This window comes from Puntigrus tetrazona, chromosome 18, assembly GCF_018831695.1.
Source record: "Puntigrus tetrazona isolate hp1 chromosome 18, ASM1883169v1, whole genome shotgun sequence".
Lineage (NCBI taxonomy): Eukaryota > Metazoa > Chordata > Actinopteri > Cypriniformes > Cyprinidae > Puntigrus > Puntigrus tetrazona.
The window spans coordinates 4,584,932-4,604,157 of record NC_056716.1 but is presented as its reverse complement, the minus strand read 5'-3'; the positions used below and the strand labels follow the sequence as shown (position 1 = coordinate 4,604,157).

Below are 19,226 nucleotides of genomic sequence, written 5' to 3'. Positions count from 1 at the left end.
CTAAGAAATATCATACTTAACAAACAAACAAACTAATAAATAATAAATAATAAAGTTACATTAAATAATAGGCAAATGATTATAATATTTTGTTAAAGCTGACAGTAATAGCAGTAGTTATAATATAATGTAATATAAATACAAACGCCAAAATGTATCTTATCTTAATGAATAAATGTTAAACACATAGGATATGATTTAAAAATAATAATTTTAAACTGACACTAAAACGTATTATACCTTATTTTGCACAATGAATGAATGTTAGAAACACATTGGATATTGATGTTTTTATTTCTAAAATCTCTAAATCTTTAAAAGAATAATTTATAGCTTAGAATGTGCATGTAATCTTAATATTATGTTAAAACTAAGAGTAGCAATATAATAATAATAGAGTGGAATAGAATAAAATATTTAAAAAATGGTGGCACAATGTATGTAGCTATCTTATATATATATATATATATATATATATATATATATATATATATATATATATATATATATATATATATATATATATATATATATATCTTTGCCTAAGGAATGAATCAGATATGGATGTTTTACGTCTAAAATCTAAACTAAAGAGTGGGAGTATGGAGTAGGAGGAAGAGGAGGGGCGGGTCCAGACAGCGCTCAGTCTCTGGAGTTCATCTCTGTGCGGTTCACTTTCCACAGACCTGAGGGGCTGAAAAGCATCCGCCAATCTGACTCTATGGGCATAAACTTTCCATTCGTTTTGATCTGGCCATTTCACAGGTCCATCGACGCCACGTCTTTAAAAGCATAGGACTTTGCAGTTCGCTGATAAGGAATATATTCGGAGCTGTTGCCGATTTACTAAAGATGTCTATATTACCTTTCACGCCTCCGATTGTGAAGAGACTGTTGGGCTGGAAGAAGGGCGAGCAGAACGGACAGGAGGAGAAATGGTGTGAAAAGGCAGTGAAGAGTCTGGTGAAGAAGTTGAAGAAGACAGGACAGCTGGAGGAGTTGGAGAAGGCCATCACCACCCAGAATATCACCACCAAATGCATCACTATACCGAGGTAACGTGTGTGTATATATATATATATATATATATATATATATATATATATATATATATATATATATATATATATATATATATATATATAAACAGAGATACTGCAGGCTGTGTGTCAAAACATAATGAGCTGCCTACGTTACCTCGATGGTATTTTGAGGATCATATGCGCGTTTTGAAAGCAAATTCGGTTCACAAACAAGGTGTCTATGTAGACAGCTCACTAGTTTTTTGAGACACCTCCATATACAACCAAGAACTGTGAAGCTAACGCTGCTAACTAGCGCACGCCAGCCACCATTCTCATTTAACAAGCTTTTTTAGCACTGCTTAAATTGTTAATGTGTTGTCGAGTACTCTGTGAGCCTTTTAAGATGTTTCATTAGTCAGTAAACCTTCACATTTTTTGACAGTTGCACTTAAGTGCGCGCGTAAGTTGACTAACGTTAGCTCGCTAAAGCCATTATTGCTTTGCACCGTTGCTTTCAGTGTCAAGTCTAGATTCCTTCATCATCTAGAGAATAAAAATGTTTTGGTTATCATTATAATATTAGGTTTTCGCGTTAAATAGTCTCGGTTTGTTAGCATTCACGCCGGCGGTTGTCAGCTGAGTTAGCTCGACTGTCTCTCCTGCTGGTATGGTGAAAAACACTGGTTACTTTTAACTGTTCAGTTGGTTTCGAAAGCTTATATAGATAACCGTAAACTTCCCGTAACTAGATTCATAACAGACAGACAGTTTAGACGGCTGCGATGAAGTTAAATGTCCAGGCTCGTATACGTGAATAAAATACCAAACACCACTGTGTGCCAAGCTAAGCTGTTATATAACAGTCTGCGATATCTGGGGCAGACTGGGGCTGTTTTGACAAATATTAATTTTGATAGCTGGATTGCGCATTATTTACAGTTTACAGATTGCAAACCTTATTGGTATATGTCAGGAATGATCGGGAATGTTAGAGTATCACCATTTAGTAAATGGTTAGTAGTTAAGTGTAACCTGTCTAAACAAATCATTGCAACTAGTGAATGCGATGGCTTTCTGAAATGCAATTTTAAAGATATTGGGTAGATTACAAACCGTTTTGTGTTATTAAATTTGTCTGTGAATGGCGTACTTGTGCCCTGTGCCCTAGATGGTGGTGGTGATGATGGAGGAGGGTAAAGCTTGTTATATCATAACCACTGTGGTAGTTATATCCAATTGTACTCAGGACATTTTGTCATGGGTAAAAGGATTTGGAGAATTAGTAGCCCTACAGCCTTTGTGGCTTTGTGGGCATGATATGCATATTTTTACTCGTTAATAAGTATTATATGCAGAGTACATGTCATTTTTAGGTAATAATTTTGAATTGTTAACGGCAAAATATAATTGAAGAATTGTATTGAGTTCCCTAAACATGGAATGAAGCACAATGATGGTTGGAAGCCAAAATAATAATAGAATATGCATTTTGATTACTTTCCCATCATTACTAATGATGTCAAAAAGTCATGTACCCAATAAGTCATGTTAATAATGCTTCTGGTCCATGCAGGTCTGTTCAAACAGATAAATGGGTAAGAATAAGGTCACTCTCAGTGGGAATCCCCTGGTGACTAACATAGTGTTAATAAATAGCTGTGATATCAGCAAGCGGCATTTGAGCATGGGGTTACATACTTGACCACGTAAGTGCATACCTTACCATCTGTGTAGTTATGACTGGAGAATTTAGTCCGCGAAAAATATGTATCAGTTTGTGTCTTATCTCGTCTTCCAGCTGTTTTCCATATTTATAGATCAGAGATTATGGCAGGTCACTGTGCTTGCTTACCGCTAGTATTTCACTGGCGTCCCTTCTTCTTAGCTTGTTCTCCATTTTGCTTTTTGTTCTTTTGTTAAAGGAATGAAAAATGAAAAAAAGATGTTTAAGATGTACTTTTCCTCAGGCCATCCAAGGCATTTTGGCATTGCATCGCTTGCTCATCGGTGGGTCCTCTACTGTGAATGGATGCTGTTAGAGAGTTCAACAGCTGATTAAAAACATCACAATAATCCACATGACTAAAGTCCATCAGTTTGCATCTTGTGTAGTGACAAGTTCTGTGTTCGTAAGAAAAAAACGAATCCTTACTGTTTTAGACCATTTCTCTTATAAAATGTCTCTTGATTCAGATGAGATGACTTCTTCGCCTGATACAGCAATATTATGATTAGCCTCTGATGTAGGTAGAAGCAAGTCTTAATGATGTATTTATTTATTAAAAACATGCAGCTTTTTACTTCACAAGCATCAGTTAATTGACTGTCATGTTTTTATCATTCTGATGGCACCCATTCGCTGCAGAGAATTCGTTGCAGGTGATGATAGTGCTAAATTTCCCAGTAGTGTAACAATGAAGAAACCCATCTACATCTTTGATAGACTGAAGATGAATTTTCAGCAAACGTTAATTTTTTGGGCAATTCATTTATTAATTTTTTAAAAAATATTTGCTACAATGTTCAAAATTAGACAACCTAGAGAGACCTCAAGACACATTTCTTGACAATAGTTGAGACGACCAACAAAGTGAATAGTGTACTAAGTGCATTTTCAGTATCCTGAGCTAGTTTACTTAAAAGAGTGACAGGATCATACTGTGCTTGACTATTGTGTTGTTTAATTTAGGCGTTCTACAGTTTGACCACATACATCCTGCCCCTTTTAAAGAAGCTTTCACACAGGAAATTAATGTTTATGCTTCTTTGCGGCATCTCATGTATTCACCGCTTTATCAAGCAGCCCTTTTATGACAAAATCTGTATATAGTAAGCCAATCCCCACCAAACGTTGTTCACCCACTTGCACTAAGACAGACTTTCTCAGTACTTTAAACACGGCTGAGAGTGTGTTTATTCAGCACACTATGCTGCACGGTTATTCAAAGATCAAGAATGCAGTGCAAGGTCTGGAGGAGGGTGTGGGTTGTTCCATGGATTGTGGTCGAGCGTAAAAGGTTTGAACGTACTCGGTCGCTGTCATACAGTCTGTGAGGTCTTGTTGCAGCCCCTACTGATTTGTTCTCCGTTCTTCTAGATGTTCTCTGCATTAGTGGCTATCTGGGCGGCAAGGGAAGGCTACGCATGTGCGCAACAGAACAAGAGCAGGAAATCGTCACCTGCTTATAGGCTCTGAGGTTATGCTGCTTCCTGCTCCACTCGCTTCTTCAAACAGATATTTTCAAAGCTACTAACCAAAGTGACACATTCTAACTGCTGAAAATGTCTTTAATAAAGGCGTATCATCTGAGCGTGAAATGTGTGAAATTCTAAGTGTAGTTTCTGATCTGTCTCTTACAGTAATAATTTAGCACAGTGACAATTATAGAGCAATTTCCTAAACGGATTGGTCAACGACATAAAACATTCAGCGGCAAAAAGGGTTAGAATTGAGGTCAGGGGCCTTTTTAGGGGCCATGGTGATGGCTAATGGATTTAGTGTGACTCCACAGATGCAGATTGTTTGTGATATGTGAGAGAGTTGACAACAAACACTGCTGCTTAAAGTGGAAAGCTGAGGTTATTGGTGAGCCACACTCACACAAATCTCTGGCATGCTTTTTATTTCATTTTTTTAATTTGTTTCGTTGATTTGTGGTTTCGGTCGGGTTGTTACGCGAGTGTTGATTTTAGCGAGGCAGTGTGTGTTTATAGGAGGGGGTGAGATAGAAAGACGGCCGGTCTTGGCTTTGACAGAAGGGTGAATGAGTTCTGCTGTGTGTGACTTTCAGGTCAGTCTGGGGGTCAGTTCGACTTTGAACAGAAGGAATTGAAATCGTGGGTCTGTTTTCGGCTGAGCTGTGGACTGTGGGAGACTCCAGGACTTTGCTTTGTCTCTGTGGACCGAATCAGACAATGGGATAGTCTGTTTTCTCTTTGTCAGGTTGCAAGCTCGCAGAAGGTCTGGTCAACAGCTTTTTGTGTCTTGTCTGATGGTGGACTGAACGCACGTGCAGTTGGCTAACTTAATTAATAAAATGCTATTATGGCGTAGGCCTAAATGTTAAAGAGAGCGAATGTAAGAAAGGGTTCACCTAAAACCTAAATTTTAAAGCTGTTATTCACTTATTTTATTTAATAAAATCATTGAGCAACTCGTAGACTTCATAGTCAGGGTGCAAGGGTCCTGAGATTTTACTTTATTTAAAATCTTGCCTTCTGGTAATTTTAATTATATAATTGACATCCAGTCTGATTCAGTGCAATAAAAGAAGCTGTGTTGTAATTTAAATACAATTTTAATCAATTTAAAAAGCAGTGCTTTAAATTTCACAGTAAGCTAATGGCTTTAGTATGCTTGAAATGTAGCACATAAGTCATTATAGAGCACTTTTGTGATGCTTTTTTTTGTTAACGGTTGTGATTCTTAAAGACAGATGTGTTCATTATGAACTATTATTGTCTGGAAAAGTGCTGTATAAAATCTTTTTTGTGTTCTATGGGAAAAATGCATCTTTAGTTTTTTTTTTAGAATGACGCAAGAGCCAAATAGCCATTTAAATGTAAATAGTTTGAGTGACAGACCATTTAATCACAAAATGTTTCTTCAACGTTGTGATTTTCAGCCTAAATAAATGTTCATAATTAATTTTATGATGTTTGAATATTATTGAGTCTTAAATTATTATTACTGTACATCTCATTTATTCCGTTACGATAAATTAACATCTCCTAAGCATCCACTACTATACAATTTTTTTTATTATTATTATTTAAAGCTGAATTTATTACAGAAAAGATGATGTAGGCGATGCAGTAATTTTTGTTGTTTCTCTGTCTGGCGAATACAGATGTCATCTGTTCCTAGTGGAGATTTCTAGTGCAGAATGCTGGCATTCATACTGCTGGTGCATAGCTGAATGAATAGGTAAACATTAGACTGGAAAAGTGTTCAGGCGCTCGTCTCGGTCTGCTGTCTGCTCTGCCTCGCCGTCTTTCCCCTCCTGAACTCAAGCCTGGTATTTCCTCTAAATTCACTCACTCGCTTTCTGTTCATCTGGTGTCAGTCCCCCGAGTCTGAGCATTTTTAAAGAATTAGGATAATCCCAATGTAGGGTGAAAATGCATTAATGCGTTGAAATTCATTAGCAACGGCTGTCGTGAAGCATAGACCACAATACCATGAAGATGATTCATGTTTTTTCTGTGGCTTTTCGTGCTCGCAGCCGGTGACCTCTACCCCGTATGAAAATAAAGCCTGGTTCACTTTCCTCTAAATTAGGTTCTTGCATCATTTGAATATCCCCACTTCTGCGAAAAATGAATGGTTGACCTCGTGCAAGCCTATTAAAAGACTCACAGGGCAAGATTTATTGGGCTTTCACGTTAATATCATTGTACATTAGTGTAATCAGGTACATTAAGTTTTTGGAAATCTGCTGCAGTTTAAGATACTATTATAACTATTGTTATTACAAAACCAATTAATTGTTTCAGACTTTTGTTTTACAAGTTTACAATTTACTTTATTTACTTTCTCTAGTAATAAGAAACATATATTCAGTAAAAATGTATCTAGAATATGTTATTTTAATTACACTTTATAGTATGCAAAAAATAATTACACTGATTTAGATCTCATAAGCACTAAGTAAAAAGTAATGCTTACTAGCTTTTGTTTTTAAATTATTATTATTATTTTTTCCCATTCTGACTATATAATTTTTTTCATTCTGGGCTATATAATAATAAAAGGAAGATACTTAATATTAAGAACCAGCTCATAACAGTCAGTTATTTTTTATTTCTTTCTTAGTCATGATGCACGTTTACTGTTTTGTTTTTTTTCAGCATCAGAAGACATAGAAGAATGGACTAAACTGATCAACATGAAAATCATTAATTTTCAGATTTTATTAACTTTTTTAATCAATAGCTTTATTGCGAAGAGTTAGACTAATGAAATAATTGGCAACTTCTATGGGACTGGTTGTCTCATTGTCTGGATTGTTTGTGCAGGTCCCTGGATGGCCGCCTGCAAGTATCTCACAGAAAAGGCCTTCCCCACGTGATCTACTGCCGGCTGTGGCGCTGGCCTGACCTGCAGTCTCACCACGAGCTGCGTGCTGTAGACTTGTGTGAGTTTGCTTTCCATATGAAGAAGGATGAGGTGTGTGTTAACCCTTACCACTATCAGCGTGTAGAGACACCAGGTAAGCCCTGCTGGTGTTTCACCTCTGGTTATTCAAAGACCGTTTGCTTCTATAATCAGTTTTGTGTATGAAACCAATTTGATAGATTTTTTTTTCTTGTGTGTGTGTTGTTCAGTTTTGCCTCCAGTCCTGGTTCCTCGGCATGCTGACATCCCCACAGACTTCCCTCCACTGGATGATTTCATCCCCGAGAACACCATATTCCCAGCGGCATCGAGCCTCCGAGCAACTATATACGGGTGAAAACATGTTTTCTGTTTTCTCTCTGAAAATCACACATTAACTTTCACCCAGACATGCCCTCAGGACTACACAGCAAGCATTGCTCACTCTAACACACACTCACACGCTAGTTCACAGACACATCTGCTTGTGTTTACTTTGTCATGTCTCAGTTCGTCGAAGCTGTTTTGTCAAAATCAGAGTGTTTAGTCTGGCATCTTAACAAAGTTGGTAAAACGAATAAGACGAGAAGCGAGATCAAAGTGCTGATCTCATGACCGGTAACATCACACTGTTGTTGTTAAAAGTGTTTCACATGATTTGAGTAAAAGAATTCTTCGTTTCATGTAAACCTTCTCCCTATACAACACATTTACAGTGTGGCATCTGAATAAATTGGTTGGGAAATCCAAGCATGTCGTTCTTCTAGTTCTATTTCTGGTATGGTTGGATCTAAGTTATGACAATTTATATTGTGACAAGGACATAAAGTGTCAATTGTTAAGGATCTTCCTATATTGTTTATTTTGTGGCATGTAAATACATTATTGACACATTAGGGTGATAAGGAAATATGCATGAATGAGAAAATAAAAAGCAATACATACTTGAAGCTGCGATAAATGAACACAGAAATCCGCCTCGGACAGCATGAGCTCACAAATTCATCTCACTTTCACATCTTATTGTGCTTGAATGGTCAGATACACACAATTGTGTCAAAATGCACAATGTGGTGAATATTTAACGTCTGATATATCATAAGTGAACGTAGTTTAGAGAAAACCAGATGTGTAGCGTTATGTTGAATCCGTTGGATTCAGAATAAGTCAAAAGAGCTTTGGTAAATGGCTTCATGGTGTACTCACTTTCAGTTACGGACCGCAGCTTTAAGGCTGCTGTATAAATAAACGGCACCAAATAACTAAATAAAAATCTTTAAATATGTGTTCAGCATGGAGACAAAATTCTGTCTTGTGTGGTTCATAATAATAAACGTGTGGTTTGTGTTTTTAGAGACCCCTCCTCCGGGCTACCTGAGTGAGGATGGGGAAACCAGTGACCACCAAATGAACCACAGCATGGACACAGGTAAGAGCCCTGAGATCACAAACAAGTTGTTACTGTCAGATTCCTATTTTGCCTGTACTTACTTATTTCTGTTTTTTAGGCTCCCCAAACCTTTCACCCAACCCTGTCTCACCTGCCAACAGCAACCTAGGTAAGAACAGATACTTATTCATAATGTTTTACAGCTAAATATTGCGCATTCATAAAGATCCCCGATTGTCCCGTTTACAGCAAGCAGGAGAACTATGAGGATAACGATATTAGAGTCCACACCAGCGAGCGATATCGTCTGTTTATTCTAAGCGCATTCATGTCTGCCTCTTTAAATTCTCCAGCTCGTGATAGCGGGATGGATTCTGATTGGCTGTCAGTGTTTGTATCATTCATCACCTGGAAAAAAATGGTTCTGAAAATGATTCCAACAATATAATTTCTCTGTGCCTTTTATCAGTACCGTTTTTGGTGTGTACTCCGCTATTCATTTATATTAAAAATGATTTTTAGAACTTTATCTTTATAGTTAAAGTGCTCCGTGTGAATGGGCCTTAAGGGGTATAGATTACCAAATGTTTTTACACATTTACTCATTCTTTACTATTATTCTAACATGTGGAAAAAACGTAAGTTTTCCTCGCTGCACCTCGTGCCTTTCACGTATGGCTGTACGGAAATCAGAAGTCAGTACTCCACCCCACTGTGATTTTAATCTAGCTGGATTATCTCTGACATACTATCTCCATAACGTTGTTTTGCTTGTCTGGTCCTGTGTGAGATGATTTAGTGAGAACCGAAGTCTACTTCAGTGAGCCCACGAGAAAACACTACATCGAGTTACTGCCAGTAAAACATGAGCAATGCCACCAGCATTCTGTACTATCCTAAATAAACGAGACAATGTTTTTTTATTATTATTACCAGCCATTAAGCCTTCTACAAACTTGGGTCCGACTCTAATGCTGATTGTACTATGACACCTACTGACTCATGAGTTCCTATGCACTTTTCTATAGAAGAATAAAATGTTATCGGGCGTGTTCTAGTGGCAAACAAAAGAGCAAGATGAATCACACTTTGGCAGTTGTAGTCGTGTCCGAGCTCAAAAAAAGTGGAAGCAGCGAAAGAGGAAGGGAGATGAGCTTGAGGTAATGCTTGATTTCACCTCACGTTTTCATTGGTTGGTCAGTAAACGTAGAGGTCGTAGCAGCAAACACACTGTGTGATGATAATGCTGATTTTCAGATTTCAATTTCTTTGGTCACAAGACAGTTGACAACAGCCATCTTTGAACCTCTATTACTGTAAGACGTAGAAAAACTGATATTTAGCTATTTAAGTCATTTATAATGCACACAAATATAATTGTTCTAATTTCAAAATCATCTAGTTGTTACCATTTGGGGTTGGCAAGATTTTTTATGTGTTTATGTGTACAAATATTTTGGAATGTTATTACCGTGTTATTGTTTTCTGTTGTAATGTAGTTTGAAATGTAATTTATACCAGTGTTAGAATAAGGCAATAAGCCCCAGGAAGCTGTGGTTTACAGTGAATTCATAACCCCCTTAGCTGTTATGAGTTCAATGTAAACCTCAGCTTCATGGGGCTTATTGCTTTTATGGAACTAATATTCTGTATGCGTAGTAAGGTTTCACAAAATAAATAAGAGCAAATAAAGTGTATTAAACATTATCTTCCTCCAAACAACGAGTCCCTCAGAAATGTTATACATGTCTGTGATCGTGAACAAAGTGGTTGCCGAGCAACTAAAAGACATAAACAAACGTGTGTTTGTTGAGGATTTTACAACAGCTCAACCAATCAAAAACATGGACCAGAACGATCCGTTTTATCCACCTTTTTCCTGAACCCAGAAGTAAGCTTTTGGGTGAGGCTTCCGGTTCAGACGCTAGATGGAAATAACGAGGAAAATAACACCGTGTAGTAAACCGTTTGTACTAGACACCAGTTTGTCCGTAGTTAAGATAATACATTGAAATAACATGATTGGACAGAACAATTTTCAATGTCAAGCAGCAAAACGAACCGTTTTGTACCGTTAAAAATAGCTGGACAGGGACGAGAAAGGAAGGCAGGAAAAATGTGGATAAAAGCTGAATTTTCATCACTCCGGGCATATCAGTGTCACGTGATTCTAAATAAATCATTCTGATATGTTGATTTGGTGCTCAAGAAATAATTCTTCTTATGATCAACAGTTGTTTAACAGTTGTTGCTGCTTAATATTTTGCGGAAGCAGCGATTATTTTAATATACATTAGTATATAATATAGTGTAGTATAAAAATATATATGTCGAATAAATGTACATTTATAAAAGACAAATTTAGAACAATTATTTAACAGTAAATATTTAATCTAAGCCGCTATCCAGGCCATCGCTGAATCTGTGTTTGTGTTTGTTCTCTCTCGTGTCACAATGAAGCATGTGTGTGGTTAGTGTGCCCCAGTCCCAGGCTTTGCCTCTTAGCTGTAAAAGAGGAAACCTCATAGAAAAGGGTCTTTTGTTTCTGTCCTCTCAGTCAGCCCAGGGTAATGTAATAATAATAATAATATCCTGTCTCTGGGTTGTTCTATCTCTGCAGAGACACCAGGAGGCCCTGCAGTAAAAATAACAAATAACCAATTTCACATGGACGGCCCGCTGTTTTCAAAGGGCCACATTCTGTCACAATGTGACACTGATTTTACACCAGAATCCAAAGTCCAGAGCTTTTCCTGTTCTTTCACACTTTATCTTTGTTCTGCGCTTGTTTTGCAACTCTGATCTTTTCTCATGCCCATTTTGTGTGTGTGTGTGTGTGTGTGTGTGTGTGTGTGTGCGCGTGTATGTTAGATCTGCAGCGGTAACATATTGTGAATCCGCATTTTGGTGCTCGATTTCCTACTACGAGCTGAATCAGCGTGTGGGCGAGACTTTCCACGCCTCCCAACCGTCTCTGACCGTAGATGGCTTTACGGACCCCTCTAACGCAGAGCGCTTCTGCCTGGGCCTGCTGTCCAACGTCAACCGCAATGCAGCCGTGGAGCTGACACGCAGACACATCGGTACATTCAGCTCGCGTTTATATATATATATATATAAATATAACACCAAATACTGGAAGATACTGCAATTGCAGTTTGTGCAGTTAGCTGTATCTGTTTAACCTCATAACCTTTTTTTCAGGCCGAGGTGTGCGTTTATATTACATCGGAGGTGAGGTGTTTGCCGAGTGCCTGAGCGACAGTGCTATTTTCGTCCAGAGTCCCAACTGTAACCAGCGGTATGGCTGGCACCCAGCCACAGTATGTAAGATTCCTCCAGGTGAGTCAGCCCGTCTGTGTACTGATTGGTTGAACATACATCCTGTGAGTCACTCGAACATGTTCTAGTGTCAGACTTCCTCGTACCGTTTCATAGCGCTCAACCATATATATTTGTGTTCGCCTCAGGCTGTAATCTGAAGATTTTCAATAATCAGGAGTTTGCGGCTCTGTTGGCCCAATCAGTGAATCAGGGATTTGAGGCCGTGTACCAGCTCACCCGTATGTGTACCATTCGCATGAGTTTCGTCAAAGGCTGGGGGGCAGAATACAGGTGAGCCAATCAAGGCACATTGCCGTTCAAAAGCTTAGGATCAGTTTTTTTTTTCTTTTTGAACAAAATGAATACGTTAGCACTTTACATTAAGGTGTCCTAGTTACACGTTACATGTACTTACTATTATAATAACAATAAATTGTGCATAATTACAAGCTTGTAACAAACCCTAATCCTAAAACTAACCATGTAGTAAGTAGTACTTGTAGGTAATTAATATTACTCAGTGCTTAATTGTATTATTTCACTGTAAACAAGGATGCCTTTAAATAAAGCGTAACCATTAATACATCTTAATATTCTGCAATAAATTACATATATTCCTATTATTGAAGGTTATATTCTATCCTGTAATAATTCAGTCATCACAGGTAGCACGCTACACTACTGTTCAAAAGTTTGTGATTTTTTTTCTCATTTTTACTTTTGTATAATAGTTATAGTTTTTGGGGTCAGTTTGGGATCAAATTTTTTTTTTTGAAAGAAAAATGCTTTTATTCAGCAAGGACACATGGTGCATTATTATTTTCTGTTATTTAGATTTAATTCATGCAAAAATTCCAAAAAAAAAAAAAAAAGTATGACGGTCAATGGTTTCCATGCATCCTGGAAAACCTGGGAAATTAATGACCAATTTTCCAGTCCTGGAAAACAAATGGAAATAGAGAGAAAATGTAAAATGTCCTAGAAAATCTTGTTGTTGTCCTGGAAAATTTTTCTTTTTTTTAAAAAGGCTTGTGTTTTCCCTTGGCCAAAAAATAACTGTTTACCATTGACCCGAAACAATTAGCCATAAAAAAACAAATAAGCACATTATAATGATTTCTGTAGGATCATGTGACGCTTAGGAATAGAATAAAAAGAGAATATTCAGCTTTTCAAATATATTACAGTAGAAAACAGTTATTCTAAATGAAAATAAGATTTACTCACTTCTACCATTCATGTATTATCTTACTGCTTATGCAAAGGTGGAACCTGCTTTCCTAAATCCATTCATCGAGTGCTCTGTGCTCAAATGCTAGGTATTAAAAACGAATGAGGTTTAATCACTTTATTTCTGTGACAGTAGCACACAAAAAGCTAATGGCTGCCTTTGATTATGTAAACGGATATTCCTGGCTGCTCTGTAGTTTGTTAAAAATGCTCGGCAGGCATGGAAGCACATTAGTGACCCAGATTCTCCTTCCGCAGGCGGCAGACAGTGACCAGCACCCCTGCTGGATAGAGCTGCATCTCAACGGCCCCTGCAGTGGCTGGACAAGGTGCTCACTCAGATGGGCTCCCCGAACCTCCGCTGCTCCAGCGTGTCATAGGACGAAAACCTCGGCCCGTTTCACGTAACCATACCCTTTCTAACGACATCCTCTATTGCTGCTGAATGCCAAGCAAACAAAAAGAGCGAAACCAAGGACAGGGGGGAGGGAGAAGGAAGACGAACACCTGCTGGACTCCTCGAGAGCGTCACTTTATCATTGACAAGATCCTAATATTTTGCTGGGGGCAAAAATAGACAAGTACAGTCGAAGCACTTTGGACAACGACACTCAAGGAGCACGGATGATATTTCTTCAGCGCGACGAGTTTGAAATGAGGCGTTTCCTCATTGTGAATTTAAATGTGATAACGAAATCTTGATTTTTGTCCATTTTTGTTGTGATCAAGAAGTGTATCGCACATTTAATTTGATCTGAAGGTATTACAATCTTGGGCTCTGAATATGATTGTTTAGATTAATAAACATCCTCAAAGAGTGCTTTGTTTCCACCACCTTCAGTGAAGGGGTCTTGTGTGAACTTTTACAGTATGTTTAGCCTGAAGCTAGTGCTTCGGGGAGCTGTTTGTGTGTAAGTAAATTGCACTGCGCTGGAGAGGTCAATATATAATGTGATTGCCTTTGGTCTCATATGCACGGTCGACCGGGTTTGTATACAGGAACTGAGTGTGTAGAGTTATAACAGAGGTACTTAGCCTTGATTATGGAAAGCACTTGTTTTGAAAAGCACCCAGTGATGGTTTGAACAAAAAGATAGCATTGGAAATTTGTCAGTGACAAATGCTAGTAGCTAATAGTGCCATTTTTTTTTTTTTCTTGAACTCGATGGTTACCGTTTGAATTATGCTCTGCAAATACATTTTGTATTAAGTATTTTTGCATTATAAACTGAACGGAGATTGCGAAAGTATATTTTTACTGCTGCCATAGGGTACTGTAATTAAGATCCATGTCATAGATATAACACAAAAAATGGTCACATCAGCAAAAAATGTCTTCTGTCAACAATGTTGTGATTATATTTAGCATCAGTCTTTCGTGTGATCGCACAAACTCCTATCGAATGACTGGATTTTCCCTGTGAACATTTACAGAACCATTAACGTGACCACCATAAGTCACAACTTTTTTCTCTTTCATCGCTTGATTCAATTGTTCTTTCGTTGATTTTGTTCCGTGTGTGATTGGCGCGTGAAAGGGATGTCTATAACTCAGGACTGTCAATACATTCAACTGATTTTTGAGCTCGGAACTCACGTAACGACTAACAGCGTTTCATACCACGCTATTTTACTGTCAGTAATTTCTGAGTGGCTTAAAAAAAACTTTCCACTGAAAAAACGGAAGGCGAGTACTGCTGGCAGCTCTTGAACGCTTGGACCCTTTGCTCATCAGGTTATTCGGATCCCTTGATTTGTTAGTACTGACATTCAGCGGCTCACTTAATGCATGGTCTGGCTTTTAACATGCATCAGCAGTCCAAAAGCATGCTTCTCATTTTATTATTAGATGTCTGCTCTGAATCTCTGATTATAAAAATCCTGACAATCTCTTGATTTTTTTAAATTAAATTGATGTTTCATTGAACGACTGACGCTTGTGTTTGATTCCCCCCAAGCTGTTTTTTTTTGCTGTTAAATCTTTATCTTCGACTCATCAGGGCCAAAGCACACAGTGGTCTGTTTTTGTTTTTGTTTCAGATTTGTCCTTTTTGCCGGAATATTGTTTATATGCTTTTTTTCTTGCATTCTTGATTTGAAAGCAAATACAACTTTCTCCGTCTTATCGTGTCAGTAATTTCATTCATATACTGAAACTGGTGCTTAGTTTATTTGCCCTGAATTTCCTTTATGCTTTTCTGTAACGTACACTCACCGTTTACTTCTCTCGCATTCACTGTCATATTGACTTTTGTTATGTAAGTTTTAATAATAAAATGTTTTAAGAGCAACGCTTCAGACTTTGTCTTACAGTACGTGAAGAATGATTTCATCGTGTCAAACGGATTTGACAAATGTATTTCCAAACGAAACAAAAGAACATCAAAACTGATTCGACAGATCGTTATTTTAATTGATGAAGAGCTAATGACATGCACAAGCTTAGTCCGTAATTGTGACTTACATCGGCAAAATAAAAGTTTAAAAACAATCCACTTTTGTCAGCTCATCCGTCATTTGATTTACAACTCTTTTGACAGAACCATAGGCTTCGTCCTTGTATGTGATTGCAGACTTGCACTGACACCGCCAGAGAACAGGCAAGTTAATCTTGCCCCCCTGCAACCCGTCCCACGGCTCTGCGATTACAGTGTTTGAAGCCAAAAGCCCATAATCACTCTACTGCCTGATTGAGGTGCTGGACACTGACGTCAGAGTAACGGCAGTTTCGTGAAAATTTCCATTGCCTTTTTTTGCCCACACTCTTCCATGTTTCTCGGACGGGACGGGATTGGGCTGGGCAGATTTGGGATGGCTGGGGGTTCAAAGGGTGGGCTGAGTATCAACGCTGGAAGCAAGGGCCTTAACTCTCCTCTCCTGACGACAAGCCGTCAATCTCATCTTGATCTCCACCAATAGCCATCCAGAAAGCTTTAGCGACCTGTTTGAGGGCGATTCAACTGTTAATGCAACTTTTAGATTTTAAATATTTTAGCAGTAGAATTAATGAGATAATATTAAAGATACATTACCTTTTCTGCATGTACTTTCCTCTGTTCATGTGGCAATGAAGAGGCCTTGTCTATAAATAAAACGTTTTGAGAATATGAATGTTATTTGTGAAAACAAGTCTTTCAGTGAATTATTTTAAGAACTGTCTTTATACAGGTACATACATACACACACACACACACACAACTTTTCTGTTTAAATTGCCATTTTGTTTTCATTTTTCACACATTTTTACCTGATTTACCTACTAAAATGTCATTCAGTATAACAATCTTGTCAGGAATATTTACAACAAAAATCTATTTATGACATGAATTCCTTTCAAACAATATACTAATTAGTTTTAAATTGGCTAATTTTTGGCTAATATGTGTAACATGCGTCCTTCTTTTAAATATATTTTAATATGTACAAGTCAAAGTAAGCACAACGTTTGACTTTTTACATGAATATTGTTTAACACTGAATGACACTATTTTACATTATTTTGACATTTTAGTCCTAACTTATTTGAAACCTTAAAAGTAGACACTTTATCTACATTTAAAGTGATTTCTATGGACATAAAATCACTTATGTAAATTTCTTTTGACATCTTAATGTCTTTGACATTATATGTGTGTGTACCTTTCATCTCTTTCAATTTTGTAAAAAGTCGCTCAAAATTCTCCACATCTGCATCTCCAGCTGTTAGATTAGCCAACTCCTGTATGTCTATGTCAATCATGGGATCTGTGACAGATTTTAATCAAACAAATATTACATCAAACACTGCACACAAGTCATTTTTCAAACAATGGCTTTTTGTCCTCAATGCTAATATCTTATTTTGTCATACCATTAATTTACCTCCAAAATTAGAATAAATATATCGGCCCTTCACAAAAGCGCTTACCGACTGCTGAATCTACTGCATTATTCTGGTTGTTCTCTGCTCTCTGGCTCTCAGTGCCTTCATCTGTACTGTTGGATGGGGAATGAGAGGACTAATAACAAGAAAAAAAGTGTCTGTAACAACAACACTGTCAATTACATTACATTACATTAATCTACGTATTTCAAAGAACAATGCAATTAGACGAAGCTAACCAGTGTTTCTTGACTAGGTCGTGGGTTGTTGTGATGAGAGGCCACCAGGCTGCTCATTAGCCCAAATCCCTGACTGTGCTCTGAGAGGAATAAATGATCATTAAAAGGAAACCTAATTGAATACGAATATGATTTGTTGCAGATGCCATTGTATACTTCACATTAAAGCAGTACAATCTCACCATCTTTCATCTCGACGCTGGACCACACGTTGGCATTGAGGGCCTGAACGATTCTTTTTACTCCAGTGGACTCTGGGAAGTCATCTAAGGGGTACGCAAAGACTATAAACAAAATGATTCACATGCATAACGGCGACTAAACTTTGTTTTGTCTCTCACCGTCTTCATCGGGCAGATCTTGAGGGCTGAGCTCTACTAATTCAAAGGCATGGGCCAGACACCACTGCTGGGCCTCTTGCTTGCTAACACCTGCGATGGCGTATTTACACCGAATTGAACAAAACTGCATGTGTTGCACCCAAACCACCGAACAAACAGGTAGCACCAAAAACGCACACTCACCACTGTCGCGCGCATGGTCACACACCAGGATCAGCACTTCTGGAGCCAAATCCTCCACTACTGATAACCAGGAGTTGACACTGTTTAGGCCGTCTTTCTGAAATACGAAGAGAGCTGAAGCAAGGCGCGTTTGCGAAATGATTTGTAAAACGATCACAACGCTGATAACTCACAGTTTTGCTGTCAAAGTAAATGATGAACGCTTGCATAGACCGGGCAACCTCTGCATTCATGTCGAATGGACTTGATACGACACATAGGCTGACGTTTGCTGTGTAGTACTTGTTGTTGATTGTCCATGGATACCAAGAAACTCTTTCCTCTGTCTTGGTAGCTTGAGGTAGTGATTCTGAGCCCAATATCTCTGAAATGAAACATTAAAAACTGTTGCTGGCAAGGTGAGTTTGATATCAATAATAATAATAATAATAATAATAATAATAATAATAATAATAATAATAATAATAAAAACACTAGTAAAAACTCTCTCTAAAGTAAGACGTGATGTTCAAATTAACTGAAGTTCAATACTGCCGCCTGCTGGACACAAAGAATCACAAGACGTAAAGAATAAAAATAAAATCCATATAGTGTTCTAAAATAAAGCACTAGCTTGGGCATAAGGATTAAAAATCGATGTGCCAAATGTACCAGGCTAACGTTATGTACATATATTGCACACTTGTTGTATATTTTAGCTCTGTATCAATAACAGCATCACTCATAATTCACATGTATTGTCCAGTTGGACTGTGTTAAGTTGATTTACTGATAACGGCAACAAACGTGACAACTGTTAGGTTTACGAAACAATGCATGTTACATGAAATCAGCAAAAAAAAAAGAAAAGCCTGTAAGATGACAAAAGGGCAATCTCTAGAAAAAAAAATATTGCTTTTATGCTACCGTTACAAAATACAATAACGCATAGTATATGTTATGCGATTAACAATGAAACCGTTATCGCGTTCGACACATTTTGACCTGTAATTAAGAGACAACACGATGAATGTTTCTTGTTGACAGCTAACGTTAGCATAGCATCGAGGCTAACAAGTGTAGAATAGATTTCCCCCCTATACTCACGTCTAACGAGCTCCTCTTCTTTAAAGCTGGAATCACAACTTGTGACTAAGATACAAGGCAGAGGAAGTACTTCATCTCCTTGATCATCTGCCATTTTAAGCTTTTGGACACTTAAAAACAGCTCCTAATGAAAGTTAGCACTTGCTGTCAACCACCTCCAGAAAACCTTTCACCTCTAACCTCAACTTACTTCCGTGTCTGCGCGCGCCTGCTTGAAAATCTAAAGTTTAATTAGAGTTAAATCAAAACAGCTTTCCTGTCATACAGCTTTCCATTAATAGCAAAATGGTAATACTAACAAATATTACTGGCCCACTGTGTTTAACCCATTTACTGAGACTGTATTGCTACAAGCGTCGTGTTGCCATAGTTACAGCCAGACCTTTGTTTGGGAAAAAATTAAAACTTGGAAACAAGCGCGAAGGCACAACTAGAAAAAAGCTTAAATG

General features: G+C 37.7%; 2 protein-coding genes across 2 annotated transcripts; one reads left to right on the top strand and one right to left on the bottom strand.

Moving 5' to 3' along the window:
• Window positions 1-666: 666 nt before the first annotated feature.
• smad3b (SMAD family member 3b) lies at window positions 667-15,357 on the top strand. The gene is given in 13 exon segments (XM_043216537.1): window positions 667-1,055; window positions 7,044-7,237; window positions 7,353-7,442; window positions 7,445-7,476; window positions 8,479-8,551; window positions 8,631-8,681; window positions 8,866-8,958; window positions 11,392-11,595; window positions 11,717-11,854; window positions 11,983-12,127; window positions 13,325-13,341; window positions 13,344-13,376; window positions 13,379-15,357. Coding segments are annotated over 13 exon segments (1,341 nt in total). The 5' UTR covers window positions 667-852; the 3' UTR covers window positions 13,447-15,357.
• A 98-nt stretch (window positions 15,358-15,455) lies between these two features.
• Window positions 15,456-18,969, bottom strand: aagab (alpha and gamma adaptin binding protein). Its single transcript, XM_043264727.1, has 10 exons — window positions 18,778-18,969; window positions 17,865-18,055; window positions 17,692-17,788; window positions 17,509-17,598; window positions 17,350-17,433; window positions 17,168-17,247; window positions 16,974-17,064; window positions 16,706-16,810; window positions 16,099-16,148; window positions 15,456-16,007 (listed from the first exon to the last, which is right to left on the bottom strand). Exons 1-10 carry the CDS (start codon window positions 18,869-18,871, stop codon window positions 15,930-15,932), a joined length of 960 nt encoding a protein of 319 aa, XP_043120662.1. The 5' UTR covers window positions 18,872-18,969; the 3' UTR covers window positions 15,456-15,929.
• Between the last annotated feature and the right edge of the window lie 257 nt (window positions 18,970-19,226).